The sequence below is a fragment of the Prunus avium genome, chromosome 6 (genome assembly GCF_965620075.1).
Source record: "Prunus avium chromosome 6, drPruAviu1.hap1.1, whole genome shotgun sequence".
In the NCBI taxonomy this organism is placed as follows: Eukaryota; Viridiplantae; Streptophyta; class Magnoliopsida; order Rosales; family Rosaceae; genus Prunus; species Prunus avium.
The window spans coordinates 29,449,999-29,462,712 of record NC_142289.1 but is presented as its reverse complement, the minus strand read 5'-3'; the positions used below and the strand labels follow the sequence as shown (position 1 = coordinate 29,462,712).

General features: G+C 39.4%; 2 protein-coding genes across 2 annotated transcripts; one reads left to right on the top strand and one right to left on the bottom strand.

The window, feature by feature from the left end:
• Positions 1-2,625: 2,625 nt before the first annotated feature.
• MC9 (metacaspase 9) lies at positions 2,626-4,147 on the top strand. Its single transcript, XM_021947260.2, has 2 exons — positions 2,626-3,068; positions 3,398-4,147. Exons 1-2 carry the CDS (start codon positions 2,699-2,701, stop codon positions 4,006-4,008), a joined length of 981 nt encoding a protein of 326 aa, XP_021802952.1. The 5' UTR covers positions 2,626-2,698; the 3' UTR covers positions 4,009-4,147.
• A 152-nt stretch (positions 4,148-4,299) lies between these two features.
• Positions 4,300-12,294, bottom strand: LOC110747048 (pleiotropic drug resistance protein 2). The gene is made up of 20 exons (XM_021947259.2): positions 11,565-12,294; positions 11,117-11,237; positions 10,933-11,021; positions 10,644-10,728; positions 10,240-10,530; positions 10,066-10,156; positions 8,955-9,855; positions 8,674-8,834; positions 8,420-8,523; positions 8,142-8,292; positions 7,976-8,053; positions 7,628-7,764; positions 7,001-7,333; positions 6,511-6,801; positions 6,338-6,421; positions 5,904-6,037; positions 5,578-5,805; positions 5,274-5,445; positions 4,920-5,174; positions 4,300-4,816 (listed from the first exon to the last, which is right to left on the bottom strand). The coding sequence occupies exons 1-20, from the start codon at positions 11,924-11,926 to the stop codon at positions 4,529-4,531; spliced, it is 4,356 nt and encodes a 1,451-aa protein (XP_021802951.1). The 5' UTR covers positions 11,927-12,294; the 3' UTR covers positions 4,300-4,528.
• Between the last annotated feature and the right edge of the window lie 420 nt (positions 12,295-12,714).

Genomic DNA, 12,714 nt, shown 5'->3' with positions numbered 1-12,714 from the left:
ATGCGTTCGGTGAAGGGTCCTGGCCGGAGCCTTCCCCAGTCCGGCTCCTGAGAACGAGTTCGATCATCCTCCATCTTCTGTACCCTTTGAAGGAGGAGGCGGATGATAGGGTCCCTGTCCGGTATCTCCTCCGCAGTTTGATGCACCGATCGCTGCTGGGACCTGACAGGGTTGACCTCAGAGAATTTCGTTGGCGTTGCCGAACGGTAGGAAGATGACCGATTGGTGGAAGGAGCATACTCTCGGTCAGACTCTGTCGTCGATTCCAAGACTTGAATCCTCCGTATCGGAGACTTCCTCCCCATGTTTCTCAGTCGAGGATCGTCCAGGCAGGCATTTATCCTGATTGGCGATTCTTGTCGTTCGGACTGCCGTTCGACTTCCAGCTCTAACAGCCTGTGTCGGCAATTGGAATAGACCTTCTTCGGCACATGGGGCTTATTTTTTGGTGCCGGGACCACCAATTGTTTAGACGGCGCAGGCGTTGCCTTTACCACCTTCTTGCCCTTCTTCTGCCGACGGGGAGTCTGTAGGCTCTCGGAGGATCGGCCGGTCTGGATATTTTGCGTTTGCTGCTGGTTCAGCAGCTGTTGTGTTCGTCCACCTTGGATGAGAGGAAATTGTTGTGTTCCTGCAACCTAGCCATGTCCTGCCGAAGGGACACGACTTGGGCTAAAAGCTCCGCATTTTCAGCGGGTTGGAGTACAGGTGGATTAGTTGCCGGGGTGCATGGGGGTGGCGCTGGGCTAACCCCGCTTGGCATGCCGAACGGCATCCCCTCCTATGGTAGGAACGTAGCTTTTGGGTTAGTCCCCATGTGTTTGGGATAAAGGGTCGATTTTATCGTTTCCCACAGAGGGTCAACTTAGTAATTTTATGCCTTCGGTATCCTTAAGGCCTCAGTAGTCAACGTGATCTGCAATATGAGCAAACGCACGGTAAGACTTAGGGCATCGGTGTGGTACCGGCCGAAGGCTCTCCGATGCTTAAGTAAGTTCGGGAATAGAAAGTTCAACTAACAGATCAATAGGCTTGTATGCCGTAAGTTCTGATTACCTCCATTTTGGGATAGTTGGCCTCCTTTTATAGGCCTTGGGAGGTGTGCATTTGTTGATAATTTCGATGTGGGACTGTGGACGTCGCTTGGGAGCGAGCCACGTGTCCCTGGAGTGGGCGTTGCCCTAGTGGAGCGATCGGTAGGTAGAGTGCCGAGGGCACCTTTGACCAAGCCCAATTTCCTCCACGTGTCTCGCTCTTATTGGTTGTTTATTTTGGGTGTAAACAAAGGGAGAAGAAGGGTCAAGAGAAAAGTGGATTGGAAGTTGATATAATCTTCATAACAACAAGTTTGAAGTCAAAAAATGGTAAAATCACATATGATGGGTATCATGAGAGCATGGTTGGAATAGTCTCTTCAAAAAGGACTAGCTAAAATAACCTTGTAGGAGTTTACTAACACTTGGTTAAAAATAATTAGGTTCTTATATTTAATGGAATGACCGGATTTAATTCAGAAGTGACACTTGATTATGTTTAGCACTTTGGAAATGTTCTAGTTATCATAAGTGAAAATAAAATAAAATTTACCATTTACTAATAATACTTATATTGGTCATTATATTTAAGGAAATGGAATGACCGGATTTTTGGATTTTTGGATTTTTTGGATTTTTTTTAATTTATTTAAGAAGGACTAGACTTTAACGAGGCTGCACTTCTGCACTGGTTCCAGTATTTCTTGTTTTTTTTTAAAAAAAAATAGAAAATAAGATAAAAACCCAAATGTTCTAGGGTTTATGTTTTTATTTTTGATGGAAACCCAATGATTAGCCTTCCATGTCTGCAAACTTACCATAACAAGATGATCAGTCAGCCGATATTTATTATTTCGATTAGTCAATTTTTGTGTTTTCCTATTTTACCCCCTACAACGTTTTTTTTGTGTTAACCCATTATTATTGCATAATTTAATGCTACTTAGTATTTATGGGAATAAAAACTAAGGTAAATAATTATTGAATTTGATGTAGCCCATTGACAATTGTTCTATGGATCCGGATCCTCTGCTTTGATTTACTTTGCTATGATCTACTTTAATTTTGTTCTCCACATGGCACCTTATTAAAATTTACATCTTTTCTTTCTCCAATCTTAGAACACAAAAACATTCTTACCAAGAAGAGTATGAACATATCAAGTCGAATAAGTAACTAGCTCCAAGGGGATAGGAAATTAAATCATGTTCACCCAAATAATAGAAAACCTAGGGTGAGAAAGAACATAAGTCATGTAAAGAAAATATAGAAGTAGCAAACTCTACGTATTCAAAGAAAAAAAAACAGGGAATTTATTATTACAAATGATGAAGAGAGGCAATTCCACTTTTTATTTGCGAGGTTTTGTTAACTTATTATTTTCACCGAATTTTTTATTTATTTTTTTCTAATTCTTGAAAGGAAGAAGGACTAGACTTTAAAATGCAGAAAGTAACCTTCCCAGGCTTGGAAGCCAATTCAAAGCATGCCAACGTAACTTGAATGAAATTTCAAGCGAGGCATTGACACTCCAGCAACAATATGTATAAAACCAAAACTTAGGAAGAGACCAAATCGCAGACACAAAAACTTGTAAATTGGGTGACAAAATTGATTTATTGGTCTACAAATTACACTCAGATTATTGCCTGCAAATTATAATTATGGAGAATGAAAACAAGAAGAGGTTGGCAGTTTTGGTGGGCTGCAATTATACAAACACCAGAAATCAGCTGCATGGTTGCATAAATGATGTGGTGGCCATGAGAGGCACACTTGTGAATCGCTTCGGGTTTGATCCAGGAAACATTCAGCTGCTGACTGATGCTGCAACTGCAGGTTCTTCTTCCTCAGTCATGCCCACAGGTGCAAATATTAAGAAGGCACTTGGTGCCATGGTTGATCAAGCTAAGCCAGGTGATGTCTTGTATTTTCACTATAGTGGCCATGGAACAAGGATCCCTTCATTGAAGCCAGGCAACCCCTTCAGGCAGGATGAGGCTATTGTGCCTTGTGATTTCAATCTCATCACTGGTGGGTGCTTTTAATCTAATTGGTCAATTGTTTAATCTCTTGTATATACATGTTAATTTTAGTAATTTAATATTCTAATGAGTAATTATAGAGGTGAGATTTCGCTTTATACAAACAGATCCCACCTCTATTATAGAGATATGGTCTACAATGTGGTATCCTGTCCTAATTCACAGTAAGACCTTATGCATTTTTTCTATTGTTTAATTAGTCAAGTATATAACTAATTACAACATGCACGGATAGGAAAGTGTGAGTATAAGACGAGTTGTAAACTTGAAAGTCAGTGAAAATAACGTGGTTAATTTATTGGTAACTTTTATGTGTAGATGTGGATTTCAGACAACTAGTAAACCGCTTGCCAAATGGAGCAAGCTTTTCAATCCTGTCAGACTCATGCCACAGTGGAGGCCTCATTGACAAGGAGAAAGAGCAGATTGGACCTTCTCATGTCACTGAAATTAGTAGCGCATCCCCATCAGTTTCCTCTAATCCTAAGGGCATTCCTTTTAAGTCCATATTGCATCACCTCGCATCATTGACAGGCATAAACACATCTGACATTGCAACCCACTTGTTAGAGTTGTTTGCAGCAGATGCCAGCCTCAAGTTTCGTTTGCCTCCGCTCGAACTACTCAACATGTTCGAGTCATCGAACCCTGATGAGGGAATCTTACTAAGCGGGTGTCAAGCAAATGAGACTTCCGCCGACATGACCAACCCGGTCATGACTAGAGGAAAGGCATGTGGTGCATTCAGCAATGCAGTTCAAATGGTGTTGAAGGAGCATGAGGCTAACCTAAGCAATAGACAGGTTGTGATGCTTGCTAGACAAGTTTTGAGAGAACAAGGCTTTGAGCAGCACCCTTGTCTCTATTGCAATGATGAGAATGCTGATGCAACTTTCTTATGCGAATCTCATATCAGCTCAAGTTTATGAGACATTGGTTACGCTATGATTTGTCTAATAAGTAATGTAAGACCATATCACTTGCTTATTGTTTTCTTTGTGTAAATAAAGAAGGCACTGATATTGCCACTTTCTTGTGGCAACCTCTCAGAGCTCAAGTTTATTAGAATCTGCCTATTATCTACTGTTTCTTTGTTCAGCTCAAGTGAGGCATTACTGAGTTCTTTGGTTGAATAAATTCTTACTCATCAGGCCTCCCGTGGGGGAAAATATAGCAGTAAACCATGAACCTTTTTAAGTTATGCCAAGATTGAAGACATCTTTTGAACAATCACAAGGTCCTATTAAATATTCAAGAATAAGAATAGCTATACAAAATATTAAGGTAAAGGTATCCAAGAAACACTAAATTACACAAACGTATGAAGCAAAAGCAAAAATGAAATGACAAAAAGAGAGGACAAATTTTGTCTCTCTACTAATAATGTTGTACACTCAAACTATCTATTTCACATTCTGAAGGTTCTTCACTGCTGCACAGTGAATTTGCTTATCTCCTTTGGAAGTTCAAGAACTTGATGCCGTATGCAAAGACAAAGAAGAAGAGGAGGACCCAACCAACATGAGCAACGACAACGGGGATCAGAAAATCGTAGTCAAAACCTAAAAACTCTTTAAGGAATACATCAACTGCTTTTTTATTATCAACTGAATTGTCATTTCCAATAGGAATGGTGATGTTTTCCTTTATGTCACCAACTTGGGATGTGAAGATACCATAGATTGTCCAAGCAACTGGAGAACCCCAGTAATACCACCTCCACCAGATGGGAATTAGCTGCAAGAGTGAGATTCAATTGTTATGATTGCAGAAAGAAAAGAGATGGTTTGGAACAAGATTAATCTTTGGTCTAAGAACAAATGAGTTTCAAATGACATACCGGCCTGGGGATGAGGAAACCAGAGAACAAGTTCCAGAAGCTCAAGAAGAAAGACATAGTAATTGCAGCAATTTGATGGCCAGGAGTTAGGGCAACCACCATCATCCCGTACATTGAGAAGTAGGTAAAGCACATGAATATGAAGTAGTAGAAGTACAGAAACTTCTCCACCTTAAACTTGTACCCAATCATGAAAAATAGAAGACAGGAATAGACAAGGGTTTGGATTGCAACATAAATTGTCTCAATAGCCACCTACAACACCAATATATAATATGTATCAATAACAAAGATACGAGATTTAATGTTATATAAAAGCTAAGACGTAACCAAGCATAACTTCCAATATCTTACCTGAGCAAATGCATACGGCAACTCTGAATACATTCCCGCTGCTCTTTCACGATAGAAAACTGTTCGTTCAACCGCAACCACAGATTGCACAGCAGAAGCATTGCTAGCTCCAAGGAAAAGAATAGCAGAATAGGTAGCTCCCAAAAGATTAATCAGGTCTTGTTGCTTGTGTCTGTTCACAAGATAATATACAGTTAAACATCATATACGTGACACTTATAGCAAAGAACATGCAACTGAATCACAAAATTCAAAGAATAATATGTAAAAAAGATGTAGCTCATAATAAAGTTCTTAAACTTACATATCGTCTCCTTTGCCCCAAAAGATAATACCAAATAATACTCCGATGCAAATTGTCATGAAAAACCTAATGGCATTGTACCGTGAGTTCCTCCAGTATGACCAGTGTTGTTTCCAGAAGCAAGCCTTGCACTGAGTTAAAAAGCTTTGGGAGTATTGGGTGGGGAAGTAAAGATCCTTGGAGCCTGGTTCTGGTACGCTTAGTTCCTTGATAAGTTCCTGATTTCTCCTGAACAAGTGAAACAAAAATGAAGAAAAATTTAACACACAACGACAAGTGGGTAGCAATGATAGAAATGAAGAAAAACGAAGTTACATGCAACTTACCTATAGAGATCAGAGTTTGCAAATATTTCTGCAAAGTCCACATCATTTTGAGCTTCAATTGAAGCAGAGCTGACCTCTAACATCCAGGTAGCAGGATTGTAACCTTCTTTGATCTTGGAAACCCCTGGAATAGCCTGCAAGGTGAAATAGATATAGTCAAACTTTTAACTATAAAACCCCTCGGCAGAGGACAAATTTTTCTATGATTGAAACATATTTGACCCTTAATATTATTCATGGTTCTAGAAACTTGCATTTGCATAACAACAAAAAATTGAAGCCCACAAATAAATATGTTGGGAATGAGATGTATATGGATTACGTGAGATTGATGTTTGAAAGATTTTTTTGACTGAAGTTGGGTCTAACACTAAGTCAGGTTTAGACCAAATATTAACTTTTGGATCCAGATAATGATTTGAGCATAAACTTACCTCAAAGTATTCAACAAGCTTGTGAGACTGGCGACCTAGAGGACCTGCATAAATCACCTGTCCTCCTCTTTTCATTAAGAAAAGCTGCAATGCGAAACAAAACTAATGTGAAATACAGTACTTAAAATAATGAACAATGCTACAGATTAAACAGACTAAAAATCAAATCATACCTCATCAAATGCTTCAAAAATGTCAATGCTAGGTTGGTGAATTGTACAGACAACAGTTCGTCCTGTATCCACAGTGTTTCTCACAGTACGCATAACAATTGCAGCGGCTCTAGCATCAAGACCTGACGTTGGCTCATCCATAAAGATGATGGAAGGGTTGGCAACCAATTCTACAGCAATGGTGAGCCTCTTTCTCTGCTCAGTCGAAAGTCCATCAACTCCTGGAAGTCCAACTAAAGCATTCCTTAATGGGTTAAGCTCCACCAAGTCCATAACCTCATCAACAAACATCTAAAGATGAGAAAAAGAAAACCAGGGTCAGCAACATCATCCATCTCATCCTGTTCTTAAATATGGAGCAAACATGATTGTCATTTTGGCGATTAACTATGACTTCTTTTTAGGTGAAAAAGACTGCTGTAGACACATTACATTGTATTATCAGAAATTAAAGGTTAGAATTGTTTTAGGTGTTAAATAAATAGCATACCTTTCGTGTCTCCGTCTTGACATCCTTGGAAATACGTAGCCAGGCAGAGTATAGGAGAGATTCATAGACAGTAACAAATGGTGAATGAATGTCATTCTGTTCACAGTAACCGCTGACCCGGGCAAATGTGGCTTGGTTCTTTGGGTAACCAGAGATCGTAATACTTCCTTCAATATAGCCGCCAGTCTTTCTTCCAGCTAAGACATCCATCAAGGTGGTCTTTCCAGCACCACTGACACCAACTAATGCAGTCAAAACACCCGGCCTAAATGCACCACTAACATCTCGTAGAAGTTGCAGTCGGGTCTCTTCAATCCCTTGGGTCTTCATTTCCTGGTGAGGACACAAAAATTGTTACCAAGAAGAATCATATTAAACCACGACATTTGTTTTATATCATATGCTCTAGAATTCATGACTTAAATCAGCGGAACTGTTCATTAAAAAAAGTCAACCTAAACTAAAGCGAATTATGCAAAATGCTTTAAAGTAAAATATTTCTACTATATTTGAAGAGAAGACACTGTCTCATTTCCAATTCCGTTTCTGTTTCTTTTGATAAGTTCCCATATAGATTCTTGAAATTAAAACTTCAGACCTCAGAGGAAAAATGTGCAAGTAACTTACGGCAGGCATATCCACATAGTAATTCACATGGTTGAAAGCAAGTGAGAGGGGCTGGAAGGGCAAAACCATTCCTCGTTTGGCTTGGTTATTTTCAGCACTAACAATTCCTTGAGCATTTCTGACTTGCATATCAATACCTGCCATTGATCACTATTTATTAGGCGTAGAAAATAATTTGATAGCAAAGCTAACACTCAAGATGCAATTGTTATGCAATAAAATTTGTCCTACCACATGGCATAAAAGAAGAATGATGCATAATGTTATCCAGCTAGCATAATGATGCAAAATGGCTACTTCTCTGAATGTATAAAGCAGTGTCATCTTTTAGAAACTCCTATTATTTACCTTCTGGATTGGATTGTCGCCTCTTCCTACTTTCAGAGTTGTCATCATTCTCAATTAGAGTTTTAGTTTCACTAAGAGCTGAAATTGAGTAAAAAAGAAACAAATAATCAGTGCTTGATCCATTACCATAACTACACCTAATGACAAATGAAAATTGTTCACTTACGATCCAAGAAGGTCAGTGCTCCAATGAAAAGAACATTAAAAAGAAGAGAAAACCCAAAGAGCGCTCCAACACAAATCCAATACCAAGTCTCTGTAGTAAACAGGCCTCTTTCCTTCAGAAGTACCTTTCCAACTGTGGTGCCGTTGACAGGCTGTTGAAAGGGATTAAAAAGTTCATTAAGCTCACACACACATCAACTTAGATTTATAAATAAATAAAAAATTAATTTTATTTTCAAGGTATACTGAGAATTCAATTTAAGGCTTAAGAGAACTTACAGAGCTCCATCTTTTGTCAAGAAATTCATTGATAGCAATTGCATTTTGCCCATACATCATAGGTGAAACATAGTAGCCCCATATCATCCATGGCAAAATGTCATCTGCACAGCACAATGGAATATTGTGAACATTTGAAAATATATGAAAGGAATAACAGTCATTAATGCAATTATTCAGAAGTCTATAGACAGTGCTGGTATCAAATTGGTCAATGCAGTAGCTTTGACACTGAAATGAGAAGGATTTCTAACCTTTAGCAACAACAAAACCTCCTAGGACAAACACAAGTAGCAATGTAAAAGAACCAATTGTGCCCGAAACAACCTCACTTCTACCAAGGGCAGCAATGAAACGGAAGAGGGAGAGAGCCATCTGGTGTATACCAAAGAAAGCCAAGAACTGTTTGAAGAACCTGAACATATTGGCATATGTCAGATTAAAAAATAACTAGGTTGCAACATCCTTCATCATTTATTTAGTATCAAAAAACTAAAGCTTCCTAGAATAATATTGCTGATAAATTAAAGCTTACCTACTGGCAGCAGGTGCAAATCCAATGGTGTAGTATGTCAAAATGATCCATATCCCAGATTCCATCAGTGAAATGGGAATTCTGGTTAGCCAAATGGGCAAGCCAAAGGCCCAGCCAGGGAAGAACAAGGCATCCCTTTGTTTGAAGAACACAGGAAGCCTGAAAACTGTCATGGCAAGCTCTGCCATTCCATTAAACATGACGTTAATGAGACTGAAAAACAGTGCTCCCCAAAATTTTGCCGAATCTTGTGGTTGTCCAGCTTTCATTTCTGTTCTTAAGAATACCGTCAGAGCAATTGTAGCCATGATTGTTATCTGGGTAGTTTTGAATATGTATACAAAAGAGTTACGCTTCATCAGCAACCATTCCCTCGCAAAGCATGCCTTGAAGATCTCCATATTGGATATTCCATACTTTTCCTTCACCAATGCAGCAGGATGGACTGTTCGTTTATCGTATGGAACTCTTAGTTCTTCCACAAGCCGTTGGCCAACATGGAAAGTGGTGAAAGCCCGAACGAAATCAGATACTGAGACATATCTATAAGGTTGGTTCTTCTTATACCAGTATTGTTCTTGGTCCTTCTTTGAGGTCACTTCTTGCAAAAAGTCTGCAACACCCTTTCTGTCCGGGCATCTGAACCCCATAAATTCAAAGAATTCCAGAACATTCTCACGTGGGCCTTGGTAGACAATCTGACCCTCAGAAAGAAGGATAATGTCATCAAAAAGATCATAAGACTCAGGTGCTGGTTGCAAGAGAGAGATGACCATAGACACATCCATGATATGAACCATCTGTCTCATGAACTTCACAATCTGAAAGGTTGTGGAACTGTCCAGCCCTGTTGATATTTCATCCATGAAAAATGCTTTCGCTGGTCCAACCAACATTTCTCCTGCATTCAGAGCAAACACAACAGATTATAATACAAGGAAATATGTTTGTACCTTAATTATCATTCCTACCCTGCGAAGCCAGGCTAAAAAGGGTTTGTAAGAAATAAAAGGTCCAGTGGACATAAACCGCATTGGTGCCTAAGCATAAAGAAAATCTAAGAAATGTTTTAAAAGTAAACATTCAAAAATTACATGAGAGAGTAACATACCAGTAGTTACACGTTTCTTTTGTCCACCAGATATGCCCCTTCTCATGTCATCACCCACCATAATATCAGCACAGATATCAAGTCCAAGTATCTATCAAAATAATTATAAGACGTTAGCCTTGTACAATAAGAATACGAAAACAGGGAGACAACCTTATAACTGAATCAACAAACCTTGAGAACATAATCTGTGATCAAACTAGTTTCCTGGCCTGTCATAGATGTGGCTTTCATGAATGCATCAATCTCAGGATCTGGTTTGATGCCTGAATCTTTCTCCCGTCTAGACAACTCTACAAGCATATCATACCTGGTTCCAACTCCCAGGCAACGTCCAGAGAAATCCAATGTTTCACGAACTGTCATCTCACCATAATGAAGATCATGCTGACTAATATAAGCAGAGGTTCTCTGAGGCACAAATTCCTTGAATTCATGGCCACAGTAGGTCACTTTCCCAGTTTCCTGTTTATAACCCCAACTTATTAATACATGCTAAACAGTGTACACGTATGCACACTAATACAATTGACATAAACTGATAAAATAAAACTAAGGAGATAGAGAGGATGACAAACCCTTAGATCCTTATCAAGCTTTCCAGCAAGTGCTTTTAGCAGTGTTGTTTTTCCGGACGATGGAGGTCCAAGAAGCAGTGTCATCCTGAGAAACAAAACAATAAGCTCATGATGGAGTTCAGAAACAAAACTACCTCGCATGAGTAGCATACCAATAAAATAGTTTCCATCTTCTTTTCAGAGGAACAAATGACTTTGTTTATGATAACTGACTAGATTTTTTTCATTGATGCAACAAAACTTGTACTAGTCCTGCAAAGATCTTAGATATGAAAACCCATGAGCATACCTTGATGGTTTAATAATACCGCTCACATCTTGGAGTATCTTGACAACTCTTTTCTTTGACGGTGAGAGTCCAATCAATCCAATTAGTCCCTATTCACAGATATAGAAATTTAGAAACCTAAGATTCACTAGCAGAAGCAAGATTAAGAAGTGAGGTTTGGGATTAAGAAACGCTGAAACAATACCTCTAGTTGATTCAAGGTGGAATTTAGCAGAGTTGGAAGTGCTCTGGTGCCAACATATGCATCTCCCTCTATTGATACATTCTGGAATCTAACTTCAACCTTAGGAACCTCAATACCAACCCTGTTTCTCCAAAGTAAAACACAAATTACAAGGTCATCCAAATCAAACATGGTTAGCAAGAAACCAAAGGAAAAATACATCTTTATATCATCTGCTTTTATGTTTTGTTTTCAAAGATTTAAACTTTGACCTCCCCGGAAGGCAATAGTTGATTGAATCATGCACACAATTAAGCAGTGATTATGTTTTCTCAAGCTCCAAACCAAACAATTTCAGATTGGAAATTTTAGTTCTTTCCCTTTTCTCACAATTGCAAATCCAACTCTAATTTTTCACTTCATGCTTTTCTGATCAACCAAACTACAGAAAACCGAAATAGAGACAAACCTGTCATTTCTGGCTCTGAGCCTCTGCAAGAACCTTTCATTATCCTCCTCAACAACCTTAAGTATGCTCTCCATCAACTGCTTCTTATCCTGAGCTCCGAGGTTTGCAACATCAACTTCTTCAGTTACAACCCTCCCATTGCTCATGGCCTGTCTCAACATCCCCCTCCTCATCCTATCATAAGTGGGCAGCCTCTCTATAGCTGCCCACTTGAGCTCCTCCTCCTCATCCACCGCCTGCTGCCGCCCACTCCGCTGAAACACGTCCGGCGCGTTCCACATTTCCCGAACACTCGTCGACCGCCAGCTCCGCCGGCTGCTAGACTGCCTTGACAGATCATCTCCGGCTAAAGCCGCCGCCATTTTTAATTCCCAAAACCGATCAAATCACTAAAAATTCGAGATTTCAACTGATGGGTTTGAAAAACAGAGCCAAGTGAGGTGAACCCAATTTCAGAAACCGGTTGAACTCTATGTTCAAAGCAGCTTGGACTGCTCAAGTTGAAAAACCAATCAAATATGCACCCAAAGAAAGAATTTTTAATTCTTGCCTTCTTAAAACTCTTCACACTTCTGCACTTGGTTTTTGGTGAAGGACGGGAAAATGTGAAAAGAAGAGAGAAGAAAGAAAGAGAGAGAGAGATATTTTTGCCATGGGTTTCAGGTCAGCCTTATATAGAACAAGTAGTCCAGCAGGACAAAGAAGAAAGTCTTCCGTGAGACAGAGAGAGAGAGAGAGAGAGGAGAGAGAGAGTCATCGTCTCCTCTCTCTCCAACTGTTTTTTGTTTTACTTTTTTAATATTTTTTAAGTCTTTTTTTTTGTGGTGTTTTTAATTTTTCCTGTGCTTGTTGATGGTCGTCGGTCAAACTGGGACTGCCTCGTTTATCTTCGTCCCGCGGACGGGTTCGGCGAATCAGCGTGGAAAGAGAAAACGTCATATATATTTTTTGACCGTAGGATGAGGTTAAGGATTTGAATCTAACGGACTATAATGAGGGTGTACGGCGAAAGCTATGTGTCCTTTCCTCCACTAAATTTTGACCCCGGAAAATTGTCCAATGGTGTATTTTGCTGACCAATTGTGGTTAGCGCCACACTCAATAATTCTGCTTCTCTTGGAAAAAAAAACCATTAAATTAATAATAAAAA

Bases quoted from the DNA above. Each gene is read 5' to 3' on its own strand.
- MC9 (XM_021947260.2), top strand. From the start codon at position 2,699: ATGGAGAATGAAAACAAGAAGAGGTTGGCAGTTTTGGTGGGCTGCAAT. The intron at 3,069-3,397 runs GTGGGTGCTTTT...TTTTATGTGTAG, and splicing joins TGATTTCAATCTCATCACTG to ATGTGGATTTCAGACAACTA.
- LOC110747048 (XM_021947259.2), bottom strand. From the start codon at position 11,926: ATGGCGGCGGCTTTAGCCGGAGATGATCTGTCAAGGCAGTCTAGCAGC. The intron at 6,422-6,510 runs GTATGATTTGAT...TTCGCATTGCAG, and splicing joins TTTTTGAAGCATTTGATGAG to CTTTTCTTAATGAAAAGAGG. The intron at 5,175-5,273 runs GTAAGATATTGG...TTGGTGTTGTAG, and splicing joins TGCCGTATGCATTTGCTCAG to GTGGCTATTGAGACAATTTA.